At 33.3% G+C, this 18,753-nt stretch overlaps 1 protein-coding gene across 1 annotated transcript; it reads left to right on the forward strand.

The window, feature by feature from the left end:
- Positions 1 to 12,568: 12,568 nt before the first annotated feature.
- Positions 12,569 to 14,382, forward strand: LOC130237704 (uncharacterized). Its single transcript, XM_056468720.1, has 4 exons — positions 12,569 to 13,146; positions 13,255 to 13,317; positions 13,446 to 13,565; positions 13,744 to 14,382. The coding sequence occupies exons 1-4, from the start codon at positions 12,576 to 12,578 to the stop codon at positions 13,977 to 13,979; spliced, it is 990 nt and encodes a 329-aa protein (XP_056324695.1). The 5' UTR covers positions 12,569 to 12,575; the 3' UTR covers positions 13,980 to 14,382.
- The last annotated feature ends 4,371 nt before the right edge of the window (positions 14,383 to 18,753 follow it).

Consider the following 18,753-nt stretch of genomic DNA (forward strand, 5'->3'; position numbering starts at 1 on the left):
TGGGAAAACATGAAGGAATTTGGTCAACTTATTAGTCCCCCCCCCCCCTAGTTTTTTGTTGCACGTCAACTTGAAATAGCAATTTACATTTCCAAACATTATTTTTGTCATTAATTGTAATTATACAGTGAGATTACTGTCTGCACAAGCAGTCTGACAACAGCCAGTGCTCCACACAGAGATCTGATCTGATCATCATTCAGTCTGTCTGGAAATACATGAAGAAACAGGACAAACTGACACAAACTTAATCCAGAAGAACTTTGGCCACATCTCTAGGATGTTTCAAAACACCTAAATATATACACTGCCCAATTTAAATGAGCACACACACATTTGATCTATTTCTCAGTGAATGTTACTGCATTTTTACTAAAACACACACCAAGTGGGGACCTGAAGCTCTGAGCGGCGTTTACCTATCCAACAGGGGACCTTAGCTGGAACACTGAATTTTTAATCATAATCTAACTTTATTTAATGTTAAACTTTAGGACAAACTTTGGCCACACTAATATATTTTTTGTTTAAAAACACATATTTGTTTCGGTCTTCTTTCCACACTAAGATGGCATTTTTAGGAAATGAAAAATGGATATGTATCATTTATTTATGAAAAATATGACAACAGCATTTTCGTGTTGCAGTGTGGACTGTGGAAACTGCTTTCATAATAAAGCTGCCAATGAACATCATCAAAAACATCTGCTTTAGATTAATGTCAGTTTGGTCATCATCCAGTCTGTCTGGAAATACATGAAGAAACAGAACAAACTGACACAAACTCAATCCAGAAGAACTTTGGCCACATCTCTAAGATGTTTCAGAACACCTAAATATATACACTGGCCAACTTAAATGAGCACACACACATTTGATCTATTTCTCAGTGAATGTTACTGCATTTTTACTAAAACACACACCAAGTGGGGACTTGAAGCACTGAGCGGCGTTTACCTATCCAACAGGGGACCTTTTGAGACTTTTAACTTTAATAAACTTTATTTACATGATAACGTTTGAAGATTTAAACCTTTACTTATTATTAAATATTCTGAAAGAAACATTAAATGCTAAATAAACAATAGTTTTTTTTTTGATCGGGTTTCAGAGGTTTTGTTGTGAAGTGAGAAACTAAATTACCCAACTGTGTTCAGTTTCATTTTAGTGGTTAATGTCAAAATAATTAAATTTTTTATATTTATTCGAAGTATAAGAATAAAGTCTGAGTTATTTACAATTTATCACGATTGACTGATGTAGTAGTATTTTCTTTTTCTTCTCTTTTTTTTTTAAAGAAAAATACATAATTTTGTTTCTAATTACTGGTAAGCTGGTATGTTTTTTTAATCTTTTAAGTATTTTTACAGTGTATGTTTTAAGGCAATTGCTGTTTTTTAAATAATTATCAACACTGTTGTTTCAGAGATATTCAACAAGTGAAATATTAGTAAATATAAAGTCATCTGAACATGTGTTGCTCCATACTATCTAAGCTAGGCTGGTTAAGAACGATGTTTCATTTATTCGTCATTTCTCAGCATCACAAACACAACATAAAGATTTTGGAGCTCAAAACTCAATATTTGTTTTACTGCTGAATACTGTTTTTTTTTTTCAAGGGTTTCAAAGGTTTTGTTGTGAAGTGAGGAACTAAATTACCCAGTTGTGTGTAGTGTCAGAATAATTGCATTTTTTAACATTTATTCAAGGAATAGGAATGAAATCTGATTTATTTACAATTTATCCATCACTGTAAAATGCTGGGTTCCACACAACAGAGTTGTGTTGGGAAAACATGAAGGAATTTGGTCAACTTATTAGTCCCCCCCCCCCCTAGTTTTTTGTTGCACGTCAACTTGAAATAGCAATTTACATTTCCAAACATTATTTTTGTCATTAATTGTAATTATACAGTGAGATTACTGTCTGCACAAGCAGTCTGACAACAGCCAGTGCTCCACACAGAGATCTGATCTGATCATCATTCAGTCTGTCTGGAAATACATGAAGAAACAGGACAAACTGACACAAACTTAATCCAGAAGAACTTTGGCCACATCTCTAGGATGTTTCAGAACACCTAAATATATACACTGCCCAATTTAAATGAGCACACACACATTTGATCTATTTCTCAGTGAATGTTACTGCATTTTTACTAAAACACACACCAAGTGGGGACCTGAAGCTCTGAGCGGCGTTTACCTATCCAACAGGGGACCTTAGCTGGAACACTGAATTTTTAATCATAATCTAACTTTATTTAATGTTAAACTTTAGGACAAACTTTGGCCACACTAATATATTTTTTGTTTAAAAACACATATTTGTTTCGGTCTTCTTTCCACACTAAGATGGCATTTTTAGGAAATGAAAAATGGATATGTATCATTTATTTATGAAAAATATGACAACAGCATTTTCGTGTTGCAGTGTGGACTGTGGAAACTGCTTTCATAATAAAGCTGCCCATGAACATCATCAAAAACATCTGCTTTAGATTAATGTCAGTTTGGTCATCATCCAGTCTGTCTGGAAATACATGAAGAAACAGAACAAACTGACACAAACTCAATCCAGAAGAACTTTGGCCACATCTCTAAGATGTTTCAGAACACCTAAATATATACACTGGCCAACTTAAATGAGCACACACACATTTGATCTATTTCTCAGTGAATGTTACTGCATTTTTACTAAAACACACACCAAGTGGGGACCTGAAGCACTGAGCGGCGTTTACCTATCCAACAGGGGACCTTTTGAGACTTTTAACTTTAATTAACTTTATTCACATGATAACGTTTGAAGATTTAAACCTTTACTTATTATTAAATATTATGATAGAAACATTTAATGCTAAATAAGTTTTACCTGCAAATATTTTAGGCTTGACATTGAAAGTAATACATGTAATACATATAAAGCATACAAATAAAACATACTAAAAATTATATATTTTTTTATAATTTGCCCAATTTCGGAATGTTTATAAAAAAATCAAGTATTTTTTACAGTGTACGTTTTAAGGCAATTACTGTGTTTTTTTAATTTTTATAATTAATATATATTCAGTCTTTTTACAGTTTTTACAGTTACTTTTTATGTTTTAAGGCAATAACTGTTTTCTTTTTCAATAATTATCAACACTGTTCTCACAGAGATATTGAAAAAGGGAACTATTAGTAAATATGAAGTCATCCAAACATGTGCCGCTCAATACTAAAGGCTGATTTATACTTTCTCCTGGCGCAGCATCGTGAACCTCTGCTGACAGCGTGCGCAACATACAGACGAGCCTTTTATACATGACGCGTCCGCTGTTGAGATATTCTTTACAATGTCAGGTGGCGGTCAAAAGAAAACCCCCGGAAAATCAGACAGATAAATAGAGAAGTCATTAATGATCATATATATTTATCATTAATGTCGTTCAAGATTTTTTTAAATTATTGTTATTTTAAACAATTTTTATAATCATTCAAGATTTTTCTTTATCAAACTTTGTTGCATCACTTGCTTTTGTGTTTATATCTCTGACAGTTCTACCTAAAGTTTATTAACATATTAATGACAACAGAACATGGGTTGCTATATAAACATATGTTTATCATGGCAAGAATACAAGCAAAAAATATATGAAAAATACACAAATTCAAACAAAAAGTTACCTTAGGGCTATTACTTATTATTTTGCTTGTATTTAAACTGTTTATATTTATTTGGCCATAAATGCATAACACATTACTCTGTATAATATAAACATTTTCACATTTCATAAATTAACTGTTTCAGTTAAATGTGCAATTTTCACAATATTGACTCAAACTCTTCGTACAAATATGTAGTTTAACCCTGAAAATGTAGATAACACATAAACATCAAAAAACTTCAAAACTTGTTTTTAGTCAGCGTCTAAACAAAAGTAAATTACATCTGAAGGTTTTTCACGTGGCCAATAACAGTAGCTGTTAAATCTATCTACATACGAATCATTGCACAAAAATAAAAATTGTTCAAGTCATACTTCAATTAAATAAGCAAATATATATTTAAAAGTTTGTATTTTATTTGACAAAGTATATAGTACTCTGCAGTGTGTGTGTGTGTGTGTGTTATATTTACTATGAGTGTTACATAATACATACTATTTTACAAACATTTCTGCCTGATGATTCAATATAGGAGAAAAAGCTTTGTTTTACCTTGCTAAATTATAACGCAAACACAAGCATGCTGACTCTAATTTTTAGATTTAGCCCATTCCACAATACACACATTATTGCATTTTTACTAAAACGCACACCAAGTGGGGACCTGAAGCTCTGAGCAGCGTTTATCTATCCAACAGGGGACCTTAGCTGGAACACTGAATTTTTAATCATAATCTAACTTTATTTAATGTTAAACTTTAGGACAAACTTTGGCCACACTAATATATTTTTTGTTTAAAAACACATATTTGTTTCGGTCTTCTTTCCACACTGAGATGGCATTTTTAGGAAATGAAAAATGGATATGTATCATTTATTTATGAAAAATATGACAACAGCATTTTTAATTATTTACTGCCAGTTTAACTTTTTATAAGATTAGTCAAATTAAATAAGCAAATATATATTTAAAAGTTTGTATTTTATTTGACAAAGTATATAGTACTCTGCAGTGTGTGTGTGTGTGTGTGTGTTATATTTACTATGAGTGTTACATAATACATACTATTTTACAAACATTTCTGCCTGATGATTCAATATAGGAGACAAAGCTTTGTTTTACCTTGCTAAATTATAACGCAAACACAAGCATGCTGACTCTATTTTTTAGATTTAGCCCATTCCACAATACACACATTACTGTCTGGCTGGTTTGTGTCCTCTACTGATATGCTAAAAAGGCAATAATGGTCCAACATTCCTGACCATTATCACCAGTAAAGCCCAGATAAACAGGCCATTAGTACACTGTAAACTGATTGGTTAAAATTTTTCTTTCTAGTCAAAGGAATAATTTAGTTTAGTGTCATTTTAGTGTTTAATATTTCTTTGCATTTATTTGAAGGAGTTATTTACAATTTATCACGATTGACTGATGTAGTAGTATTTTCTTTTTCTTCTCTTTTTTTTTTAAAGAAAAATACATAATTTTGTTTCTAATTACTGGTAAGCTGGTATGTTTTTTTAATCTTTTAAGTATTTTTACAGTGTATGTTTTAAGGCAATTGCTGTTTTTTAAATAATTATCAACACTGTTGTTTCAGAGATATTCCACAAGTGAAATATTAGTAAATATAAAGTCATCTGAACATGTGTTGCTCCATACTATCTAAGCTAGGCTGGTTAAGAACGATGTTTCATTTATTCGTCATTTCTCAGCATCACAAACACAACATAAAGATTTTGGAGCTCAAAACTCAATATTTGTTTTACTGCTGAATACTGTTTTTTTTTTTTCAAGGGTTTCAAAGGTTTTGTTGTGAAGTGAGGAACTAAATTACCCAGTTGTGTGTAGTGTCAGAATAATTGCATTTTTTAACATTTATTCAAGGAATAGGAATGAAATCTGATTTATTTACAATTTATCCATCACTGTAAAATGCTGGGTTCCACACAACAGAGTTGTGTTGGGAAAACATGAAGGAATTTGGTCAACTTATTAGTCCCCCCCCCCCCCCTGTTTTTTGTTGCACGTCAACTTGAAATAGCAATTTACATTTCCAAACATTATTTTTGTCATTAATTGTAATTATACAGTGAGATTACTGTCTGCACAAGCAGTCTGACAACAGCCAGTGCTCCACACAGAGATCTGATCTGATCATCATTCAGTCTGTCTGGAAATACATGAAGAAACAGGACAAACTGACACAAACTTAATCCAGAAGAACTTTGGCCACATCTCTAGGATGTTTCAAAACACCTAAATATATACACTGCCCAATTTAAATGAGCACACACACATTTGATCTATTTCTCAGTGAATGTTACTGCATTTTTACTAAAACACACACCAAGTGGGGACCTGAAGCTCTGAGCGGCGTTTACCTATCCAACAGGGGACCTTAGCTGGAACACTGAATTTTTAATCATAATCTAACTTTATTTAATGTTAAACTTTAGGACAAACTTTGGCCACACTAATATATTTTTTGTTTAAAAACACATATTTGTTTCGGTCTTCTTTCCACACTAAGATGGCATTTTTAGGAAATGAAAAATGGATATGTATCATTTATTTATGAAAAATATGACAACAGCATTTTCGTGTTGCAGTGTGGACTGTGGAAACTGCTTTCATAATAAAGCTGCCAATGAACATCATCAAAAACATCTGCTTTAGATTAATGTCAGTTTGGTCATCATCCAGTCTGTCTGGAAATACATGAAGAAACAGAACAAACTGACACAAACTCAATCCAGAAGAACTTTGGCCACATCTCTAAGATGTTTCAGAACACCTAAATATATACACTGGCCAACTTAAATGAGCACACACACATTTGATCTATTTCTCAGTGAATGTTACTGCATTTTTACTAAAACACACACCAAGTGGGGACTTGAAGCACTGAGCGGCGTTTACCTATCCAACAGGGGACCTTTTGAGACTTTTAACTTTAATTAACTTTATTCACATGATAACGTTTGAAGATTTAAACCTTTACTTATTATTAAATATTCTGAAAGAAACATTAAATGCTAAATAAACAATAGTTTTTTTTTTTGATCGGGTTTCAGAGGTTTTGTTGTGAAGTGAGAAACTAAATTACCCAACTGTGTTCAGTTTCATTTTAGTGGTTAATGTCAAAATAATTAAATTTTTTATATTTATTCGAAGTATAAGAATAAAGTCTGAGTTATTTACAATTTATCACGATTGACTGATGTAGTAGTATTTTCTTTTTCTTCTCTTTTTTTTTTTAAAGAAAAATACATAATTTTGTTTCTAATTACTGGTAAGCTGGTATGTTTTTTTAATCTTTTAAGTATTTTTACAGTGTATGTTTTAAGGCAATTGCTGTTTTTTAAATAATTATCAACACTGTTGTTTCAGAGATATTCAACAAGTGAAATATTAGTAAATATAAAGTCATCTGAACATGTGTTGCTCCATACTATCTAAGCTAGGCTGGTTAAGAACGATGTTTCATTTATTCGTCATTTCTCAGCATCACAAACACAACATAAAGATTTTGGAGCTCAAAACTCAATATTTGTTTTACTGCTGAATACTGTTTTTTTTTTTCAAGGGTTTCAAAGGTTTTGTTGTGAAGTGAGGAACTAAATTACCCAGTTGTGTGTAGTGTCAGAATAATTGCATTTTTTAACATTTATTCAAGGAATAGGAATGAAATCTGATTTATTTACAATTTATCCATCACTGTAAAATGCTGGGTTCCACACAACAGAGTTGTGTTGGGAAAACATGAAGGAATTTGGTCAACTTATTAGTCCCCCCCCCCCCTGTTTTTTGTTGCACGTCAACTTGAAATAGCAATTTACATTTCCAAACATTATTTTTGTCATTAATTGTAATTATACAGTGAGATTACTGTCTGCACAAGCAGTCTGACAACAGCCAGTGCTCCACACAGAGATCTGATCTGATCATCATTCAGTCTGTCTGGAAATACATGAAGAAACAGGACAAACTGACACAAACTTAATCCAGAAGAACTTTGGCCACATCTCTAGGATGTTTCAAAACACCTAAATATATACACTGCCCAATTTAAATGAGCACACACATTTGATCTATTTCTCAGTGGGGACCTGAAGCTCTGAGCGGCGTTTACCTATCCAACAGGGGACCTTAGCTGGAACACTGAATTTTTAATCATAATCTAACTTTATTTAATGTTAAACTTTAGGACAAACTTTGGCCACACTAATATATTTTTTGTTTAAAAACACATATTTGTTTCGGTCTTCTTTCCACACTGAGATGGCATTTTTAGAAAATGAAAAATGGATATTTATCATTTATTTATGAAAAATATGACAACAGCATTTTTAATTATTTACTGCCAGTTTAACTTTTTATAAGATTAGTCAAATTAAAACTAACCAGTTACCAATGTTTTGAACCCCCATTCGTTCCTACCGAAATTTGCATGACTATACCAACATTAATGGGGCTATTTGAGTCTTATCCAATCATGATCCAGATACAGTAGCTGGGTCGGTTTGTGTGAATATATATTCTGGGTACTTAACAGAACCTCCATTTACTTTTTTGCTAAGTAACAAACAAAAACTTTGGAGGACAAAACTGCTTGTAGATTACTACATTGGAGATTTTTCAACCTACTAAATCGACCATACAAGAAAAGTCTACTGAGGCCATATTTCATCCGACTTTGTCATTTAAGACAGAAAAGGTAAGTTGCACATTCTCAATTTATATTATAATAATATCTAAATGCTAACATGATAAAATGTTTGTTAAAAATGCAATGTAGTGCTTTGGTGAATTTTTTACTATATACTAATTTTTTATTATAATTTTTTTTGTAAGTCAGTAATGTAAGTAAAGCTTTATTTATATAGCACCTTTTAATAAAAGTAAATCGGAAAACAGGTAAAAGAAAATATATCAATATGGTCAAATGCACTGTACCCTAAATATGTTTTAACATATTTCATAGGAATATGAGACCTAGAAGAGTCTGTGCGGAAAAGGAAGCTTTGGAATTCATTGCTTCTGGAACAGATAAAGACATCTTTCAGAAAAAAGTTATAAGTCAAGAGAAAGGTAAGTTATCATTCAAGATTCTGCCTCCAGCACTGTAAGACTGTAAATCCCATCTAACAACGAATTTGATTAACTTATATAAAAAGACATTAATGTGTGGATGTGGAATGTGTGAAATCTTTAAAACATTAAAGTATGATTGGGATTGATTTTCTTTCAAATTATTTCTATACAATTAGTGTTTTTCCTGTTTAGACTGCACCAGCCAGAATGCTCCTGTATTATGATGTCACATACATTGTAAATCTAGACATACACAATGTAGACTATTTTTTACTGAATATGGCTACACAGATAAGCATTTACTTAATCACATTTGTAAATACAGTATGAACCTTTTATATAAACTATTTTACTTTTTCACAACAATATGACTTACACAAAACCATATCATTGTGACCTTACAGAAAACCAGTCATAAGTGTCAATTGTATACATTTTTCTGAAAAATAAGAATAAATTAGCTTTGCATTGATGTATGGTTTGTTGAAACAGGACATTATTTGTCAGAAAAACAACTACTTCAGAAATCTGAGGGAGCAAAAAAAATCAAAATATTGAGAAAAAGTTTACTCTATTTTAAAAGTGGTTTAAAACTTAGCTCTAAAACTTGGTTTAACTCTTAGCAATGCATATTACTAGTCATGAATTCAGTTTTGATGTATTTATGGTAAGAAATTGTCAATGGAAAATGACTTAATGTTTTATTGATTTTTGGGAATAAAGTCAAATCTATTATTTTAACCCATGCGATGCAATTTTGGTTTTTGCCAAAAATACACCCATGCAACATAAGGTTGGTTTGTGGTCCAGGGTCACATATAAGCTACAGTTATGGGTTTCATAAGCAGTACCACCTGTAAGGATGTTGTTCGCATTTGTTCAGACAAAAAAACATTTACCTAAAAACTTCCTAAAATGTTGCAAATGCAAAAACACATTTATTTGTGAATTGGAGGACTCTAATAACAACATCTAAAAGGTGAACACATTTTGTTTGCTGTTTTTTTTATTTATATATATATATATATATATTTGTGTCGCACAGGGTTATAATCACTTATACTCTATTTATTAGGTTATGGAGTAATTGCCTGCAAAGACATTGAGCCAGGAGAATTCCTGCTTGAGTATGCTGGAAGACACATAACTGGATCTGAAGGAGAGGCTCTGTTTAAAGAGTACTCAGCTGAAGATGCCGCGTTTCTGTACTTCTACTCCTACCAGGGACATTTATATTGGTAAGATGATTGTTCTATGATAAGATGAATTGTTCATATATATATATATATAGTTTGTATGTGTGCTTTAAACTTACAATCATTTTGTCAACAATTATATTCACACAGTGTTGATGGCAGTAAAGACACAGAACGACTTGGACGATTCATTAACGATGATCACATTAAGCCGAACAGCAGAATTAAAATAGTAAGTCCATCTTTGTATTATTTACTTGTATTAATTTATACCTACAGTTTCATATCATCAAGCCAAACAGCTATAATGTATATTTTATATATATATTCATACACAATACATGACTACTTATATGATGATTATTTGTGCGTGTGTGTGTTTGTTTGTTTTTGAACAACAGATTTGTGATGGTGAGAAAAGACCACATTTATGTGCGTTTGCAACCACAAAAATCCCTGCAGGAGAAGAAATTGTCTTTGACTATGGAGATCCTGACTGCCCATGGAGACATGTATGTAAATTTGCAGTTATATAATGTGAGCAATTTATTTCATAAAGCTATTTATTTCATAAAGTTTCATAAAGACCTCATCCACAGAGGTCATGGTAAATGTATATAGTTTCTATTTATTTTATGTTTCTAAGTTATAGTTTCTATGTAATTTATTTAGTTTCTTTATTTGACTTTCTAAGTGAAAACATGACATGGTTGAAATTATATTTGCATAATGCTTTTATGCATTTTACAGGAGGAATGCCTTCAGTTTGTCAAAGGTATGTGTAATGACAAATTGTAAAGTTTACAATAATCCTTAAATTATATGATATAAGTATTAGTGTGTATTAACAGGTATCGATCATCTTACATCTGGAACCACAGAAAACAACAGCAATAAAAATGGACATGAAGTAAGAATCCATTTATAGTTTATTCTAAGCAACAGACATGGAATACAGTACTTAAACATGGGTCAAACATAAAGCAGGACTAAATCAAGAGTTACGTATTTCTTACACTTGTTTTACAGGAAATAACCAATATGGATAATTCCTTGCCTCAACAACACAATGAGATGGACATCCCAGAGAATGTTTGCGATGATGTGACGGAATCATTATCCAACAATGAAGAGGAATGCTCTAAATGTGAAATGGTAATTAAGTGTTTATTTACATAACCATTGATTTGGAATAACGCAGAGACTGTTGCAAAGTAATTACAAGCAAATGTTTATGAATTTCAGAACAACATGGATCAACAGCTTTCCCTTTTCGTGGAAATGTCGGAAGAAGAAGAAGAAGAGGGAGAAAAAGAGGAGGGTGAAGAAGAAGAAGAGGAAGAAAAAGAGGATAATGATGAAGAAGAAGTAAGCGAAACAAAAGAAGTACAAGGGAAAATAGAAGCACAAAAAGCCATCCGTGGTAAACCACTTAAGAAGACTATGACAGAAATGGATGAAAGTGCTAATGATTGTCAAAATCAACATATGATTAAGGTGAAAACGTCCTCAAACAAACCATGCCAACGGATCTACGACAAAAAGAATGTCTGCCTTTACTGTGAAAAGCCATATGCAAAAATAACAAGACATCTCAAACAGAAACATCATGGAGAAGTTGAAGTTGCAAAGGCATTGTCACATAAGCAAGGCTCAAGCATGCGAAATCTTTTATTAACTAAAGTAAGGAACATGGGAAATTTCCACCATAATAGTGCAGTCCTATCCACAGGAAAAGGGGAGATCATACCAAAAAGGCAAGCTTTGAATGTGTCAGTAGCAACTGACTACCTGCCTTGCAAGTTTTGCTTTGGTATGTATGTCAAAACTGACCTCTGGAGGCATCATAAACGTTGCACGTTACAAAAAAAAGAGAATATTCTGGTGAGGCGGAAGGTTCAGGCAAGCTGTTCCCTGCTGTTGCCCATGGACTCAACAATTTCAGCTGGACTTCAAAAGATTATTGGAGACATGACATATGATGCTGTAACCCAGGTGGTAAAATCAGACACATTAATTTTGTCATTAGGTGAAAGAATGTTCCTAAAGAATGGTGAAGTTGGACGATACCGCGCTGACATCAGAAATAAGATGAGGGAACTTGCCAGACTACTTCTTGTGGCAAGATCCATTGACAAGGACATTGTTACTTTGAAGGACTTGATCAACCCAGCAAAGTTTAACACAGTACTTGAAGCTGTGAAAAAGATGACCGGATTTGACGGATCAACAAATAGATTTTCAGTTCCATCAACAGCACTTAAACTACGACATTCTCTTATTAAAGTGGCACAAATTTTGCAAGGGGAGGCTATACGCCACGAAGATGAAGCTTTAAAGGGACGAGCAGAGCACTTTAATAAGCTAATTGAACTGGAATGGACAATCCATGTGTCATCAAATGCACTAAAAACACTATACCAGAAAAAATGGAATAGTGCACAAATACTACCTCTAGCAGAAGACATCAGGAAGCTTCAAAAGCATTTAAAGTATCTTGAGGAGGTCAACAAACAAGAACTCAATGACCATCCATCCAAAAGCTCATGGAGTGATCTCTCCCAAGTCACTCTTTCACAGTTAATTTTGTTTAATCGGCGTCGTGAAGGCGAAGTTTCTAGAATGGAGGTCAAAACATATCTGCAGAGAAACCAAATCAACATACAGGATGATATTTTGGAGAGTCTATCACCGTTTGAGAAGAAATTATGTGAGAATCTCACCAGAATAGAAATAAGAGGAAAGAGGGGTCGGAAAGTTCCAATATTGTTACCAGCAAATGTAAAGGAATCAGTAGAACTTCTAATCAAAACAAGAGAAGATGCTGGGATTTCTCAAGCTAATCCTTACATATTTGCCCGTCCCAATTATGGATCACTAGAGAACATGCGTGGATGTGACAGCTTAAAGCGATATGCTAAAAGCTGTGGGGCTAAACATCCAGAGAACATCACTTCTACTAAATTGAGAAAACATGTGGCTACAGTTTCTCAGTTACTCAACTTAAAAACACATGAACTTGACCAGCTTGCCACATTTATGGGACATGACATCGATGTCCATAGGGAGTTTTATAGACTCCCTGAAGAAACGTTGCAAATGGCAAAAGTCAGCAGAATTCTTTTTGCCTTGCAAAGTGGAATAAGCAAATATAAAGGACAATCTTTGGAGGACATAACACCTAACATAAACTGTAAGTAAATGATTTCTGTGTATTGTGCTTTATAAACAAGGGAAATGCTCCACACTTGGTAAAAGTTTGTCAGTTTAACATAATATAAATAATATTTTATCATTTCAGCTGAAGAGGGCTCCAGCTCAGACTCAGAGGATGGTAATTCTAAAAAACAGACAAGCCGAGGCGGTAAGTTTTAAGTTGTCATTTTTTAATATAATAATTACTAATATTGAGTTAGGAATTATATACTTAAATGCAATATGGCTTTAATGTAGTGTGCAATTTTAAGTAAGGGTTGCTTCTCCATGTTTCAGAAAATGCTGACAAAGAGAAAGATCTTTCTGAAATTAGGGATCTCGACTCTGGAAAGGCTGCAGCCTCTCGTGAGGTGATTGGACATATGAGTAATCCACTATTGTCCTTCAATCAAAAACGTATGTGATTCTATACACTAAAATACAGAAGTTCTTAGCATTTCTTTTTACAATTGAACACTGTCTTTTGTGTTTTCAACTTGTATAACTCTGTAATACTGACATTACATTTTACTTATTCATTTCTTCGTATATTTAATAACCAACTAAATTTCTTTCTCCTCTCCTTCTTTATTAGGAAAACCCAAAAAGCCCTGGTCAGAAACAGAGAGGAAAGTCATAGAACACTATTTCAAGAGCAACTTTAAAGAAATGAAGGCTCCTGGAAAAGTGGACTGTGAAAAATGCTTAAAGAAAAATACAATTTTAAAGGATAATGGAAGAGATTGGAAAGCAGTTAAATACTTTGTGCACAACAGAATAATTTCGATTAAGAGGAATTTGACTCAAGGGTATCATGCTCTATATCCCTGAGAGCTTGTGATGTGGACTATCAGTGTTGAGTCATTACTGTAATAGTCTATGTAAATGGAGCATTAGTGTGTCAAATAATTGATATTAGCTTATTTTAGATGCATGTCTAAACTTTTCAAGCAACAAAGTCTATTCTGCTTGGGCCTCTCAGTTATTGAATGCCTTGTTAAGACTTTGGTTTTAGCCACTTTAAAATTTTACAAATTTCTTTATTTTACCTTTAATACCACTTTTTTTTCTTTTACCAAACTTCATATGTTTATTGTGATTTTAAATTTACAGAAAGTGAATGCAACTTATTTGAAAAGTATTACAGAAAAAAAATATTAATAGTATTATTTAATGTTATTGATTTTATTGTTGTCAACCTGTAGCCTGGAGCCACTTATCACTGAGGGTGGAATTGCACTACTGCAAGGGGGGTGGGGATGGGTGGGGTTGGGGGGCTGGTCTGGGGTGCTCTATTAGTGAGCTTATGCTATTTTGCAGGTAAACTCAGCTTGACAGTTTATCACTTTGAAAAGCATTTCCATTGTCAGGAGTTCAGCAAAAGCACATAACATGCCCTCAGTTCAAGACTGTGTGTGGATTTTAAATAAACTTTTCCTTGATTTCATTCAAAAATCTGTAGCTATGTTTCTTGTGTCTGTGTGTGTGTGCACAACTTGCAATCCAACAAGTCAAAATGTGCAATAAGTGCTTTTAACAACTAAACGTTTTTAGGCAGCTGTAACTAATAATGAAATAAAACATTTTTTAAATAATAATACAAAATAATATTAAAATAAAATGAATAAGAAAGTTTTAAACAGCAGAAAGTCATAAACAGCAACAGGTCTGTGCATGTAGCAGTGATCTCTGAAACAACAGTGTTGGCAATAAAGTTAATTTAATTAATTTTGAAGAAAAATTCGATTAAATGCAACGCTGTACGAACTGTTCGCTTGAGTCTGGAAAAAAATAGTGCGCTCTGCCAGCCGAAAGCATGTCACGTGCACCCAAAGTGAACCCTGGCAAACACCGCGATAATGTCACAGATATTTGTTGACTTGGAAATGTGCAGCTGGCTCACATTAATTATATGACCTAAAGATGTTCAATTTTATGCTGTTTTATTTCCCTGATTGACAACTTACACTTGTTAACCAGTCCTTACCTGTTAGTGACATGTACCTTTGGAATTAAATCTAACCAATATAATGCACAATATTGACATCATGGGTCAATGATTCATTCAGTCATGACCACTAGTAGCATTTAACTTCATATTAATTAAATTAAATATAATAAATACAATTAAATGAAGTACAACAATGAAACATGTTACCTAAACTGAGATGTGATATGTTTTTTAGGTTTAGGTCCACGGTTTGTGCACAATGCTCTTATGTTGTAAAATCAAAGCCACATTTTGCAACAGCAACAAAACACTGTGGAACGTCTGATCAACACTAGAAAAATCTCTTGAAATCAGTACTGACCCTGATAAAGCAGACATATTCACTCACAGATTCACTTTTCCACTAACAGCCACAGTTCAGCTTCTGGAATTGGTTCGCATGAACATTTTTAAACCATCAAAGTGGAGTTTTAATATAATTATCTTTTTAGTTTCATCTGTGTTGTCTTGTATGTCAAATATTGAAATGTTAGCAGTGTCTTCATGAGTGTGAAATTTGGTTTATCATATTGTGACTTTGCTGAGGTATGTGTGTGTTACTGACGCGTCTGAGCGTGTGTCTTCTCTGTATAGAGATGTAAATGAGCAGCGGGGGTCAAGACAGTGGAGGAGGGGGTCAGCAGCAACACAACCTCTGCAGGCCTCTCTTCACTTTAATCTCTTGAATTTAACCGTCTTTGTTGAACAAAATGGCAGTGATGCTCAAAAAATTACAGCATTAATCAAAAGCTGATGAAGATATATCATAAACTATTTTCCTTTGGTTTCTTTATTTTCATGTTCTCTGTTCTATAGTTGATGATAATCTGAGATCTCAGGCCCTGTCCACAGCAATAATTGTTTTGGGGTTTTTTGCATTCAAACAAGCATTGTTTCAAGGTCTGCGAGCAGATGGAAATGGGGAAACTGGTTAAAATGGTGTGATGTGTATGCTACACCTTATAGAGTAAAACAAGCAGACAGAGTAGCAAGATACACTAAATCACAGAATAGTTGTGCTTCAGCACAAAAATGGCAACAAAGATTACTAAAGTCAGACGATTTTACTATCATGTGACTTTTGATGATCTGTGAATCCTCATGTTCTTTATGCTGCTGTTTATCATTTATTTACAACTATACCCCTGCAAAACCTGTCACAGACACATATCCATTTTAATTTCATTTAATTCAAATTACATTTTCAGCTAAAGACTGGTTAACAAACAAAAATAAAATAATAATGTTTATTTTGTTTTATTTTCCTGATTGAAAACTTACACTTGTTAACCAGTCCTTACCTGTTAGTGACATGATTAGAAATGTACATTTGGAATTAAACGTATTTAAAATTGATAAATAAGGATTAATGTCATTTCGAGCTATGGTTTACACAACACTGGTGCTGTCCTGAAACGAACTTTTTGAACAATGGCTAACAGAGTAAAAACCTGTAACTCTGGAAGAAATGGACTTTATGAAGTGTCTTGACTGAAGTGAGTTTGTCATAGGCCATGAATGAAAAGTTAGTGACTGAAATGGCAGAGGTGGCCTGATGGTGGAGAATTTGTATCCGCCATCAGCTGTTTGCACTCATAGTGTGAGAAATGAACTGCAGTTGAACTTGTCGCAAAATTATAAACAAAATACCAAAAATCACATATGGTACAATGATGAACACTAACTTGTTGTTGTGTAAAATGCAGGAGGAAACTAGCGTCTAATGCTGATGTAATGATGATAATCCAGCAATGTGCTATAACATGTCAAATGGGATCATGAAAGGAGCATTCAAAAATCAACTCATGTAAACTCCTGAATCATATCAATGCCTTATTCTGATTAAGAAACATAATTAGATTACTGATGTCTATGTAAACAAAATCATTGACAGATTACAGAGCTGTGTTTGTGCTGCAGGCACTGCTAAGATTATTTACACTACTATAACAACATGGTAAAGCTGTGTTAACTCTGTGCTTGGTTGTGTCTTTGCCATCATCTTCTGTTTCTGTCTGTACTCTGCATGTTAATGACTCTTCTGTGAGTTTACTGTATCCAGCATATAGGTGTGGTATACACCTTTGTAGGTATTACACCATTTTAACTCGTTCTCTCATTTCTTGAAATAATACTAGTATGAATGCAAAACTTTATAAATCTGCAAAAAATCAAAAAATAAATATAACAATCGTTGCTGTGTAGACAGGGCTTGAGATATCCTGAACTATAGAACAGAGCACATACAATCAAAGAAACAAAAATAAAAGTGTTTATGATATATCTTCATCACTTTTTTCTTTAAATGTTAAAAAGTGTTTTTGTTTCCTATTTTTGAATTGTTATGATTGTCATTTTGAGAAACACAGACAGTTGGAGGTTAGAGACAGAGTTAGAGGTTTGTGTTGCTGCTGACCACACCACTGTAACCCCCACTGCTCATCTACATCTCTATACAGAGCAGACACACTCTCAGACGCTTCAGTATACAACACACACTACAGAGAACAGTTCCATATGCAGAAAGTACAGAAAGACTTTGTCAGTGGTAGTAATTAATAGTGATCAGATTATTTAAAGAAACGTTTAAATATTTGATATAAAAGACAACACAGATAAAACTAAAAAGGTAATTATATAAAAAAAATCCACTTTGATGGTTTAAAAATGTTCATGCATGAACATTTTTTCAATTTCCATCTGCTCGCAGCTCAGATTATCATCAACTATAGAACAGAGAACATGAAAATAAAGAAACCAAAGGAAAATAGTTTATGATATATCTTCATCAGCTTTTGATTAATGCTGTAATTTTTTGAGCATCACTGCCATTTTGTTCAACAAAGACGGTTAAATTCAAGAGATTTCTAGCAGATTAAAGTGAAGAGAGGCTAGCAGAGGTTGTGTTGCTGCTGACCCCCTCCTCCACTGTCTTGACCCCCGCTGCTCATTTACATCTCTATACAGAGAAGACACACTCTCAGACGCGTCAGTAACACACACATACCTCAGCAAAGTCACAATATGATAAACCAAATTTCACACTCATGAAGACACTGCTAACATTTCAATATTTGACATACAAGACAACACAGATGAAACTAAAAAGATAATTATATTAAAACTCCACTTTGATGGTTTAAAAATGTTCATGCGAACCAATTCCTGGATCCAGACTGGATGATGATCAGATCAGATCAGATCTCTGTGTGGAGCACTGGCTGTTGTCAGACTGCTTGTGCAGACAGTAATCTCACTGTATAATTACAATTAATGACAAAAATAATGTTTGGAAATGTAAATTGCTATTTCAAGTTGACGTGCAACAAAAAACAGGGGGGGGGGGGGGGGGGGGATGGGGACTAATAAGTTGACTTAATTCCTTCATGTTTTCCCAACACAACTCTGTTGTGTGGAACCCAGCATTTTACAGTGATGGATAAATTGTAAATAAATCAGATTTCATTCCTATTCCTTGAATAAATGTTAAAAAATGCAATTATTCTGACACTACACACAACTGGGTAATTTAGTTCCTCACTTCACAACAAAACCTTTGAAACCCTTGAAAAAAAAAAAACAGTATTCAGCAGTAAAACAAATATTGAGTTTTGA

The sequence above is a fragment of the Danio aesculapii genome, chromosome 11 (assembly GCF_903798145.1).
Source record: "Danio aesculapii chromosome 11, fDanAes4.1, whole genome shotgun sequence".
In the NCBI taxonomy this organism is placed as follows: Eukaryota; Metazoa; Chordata; class Actinopteri; order Cypriniformes; family Danionidae; genus Danio; species Danio aesculapii.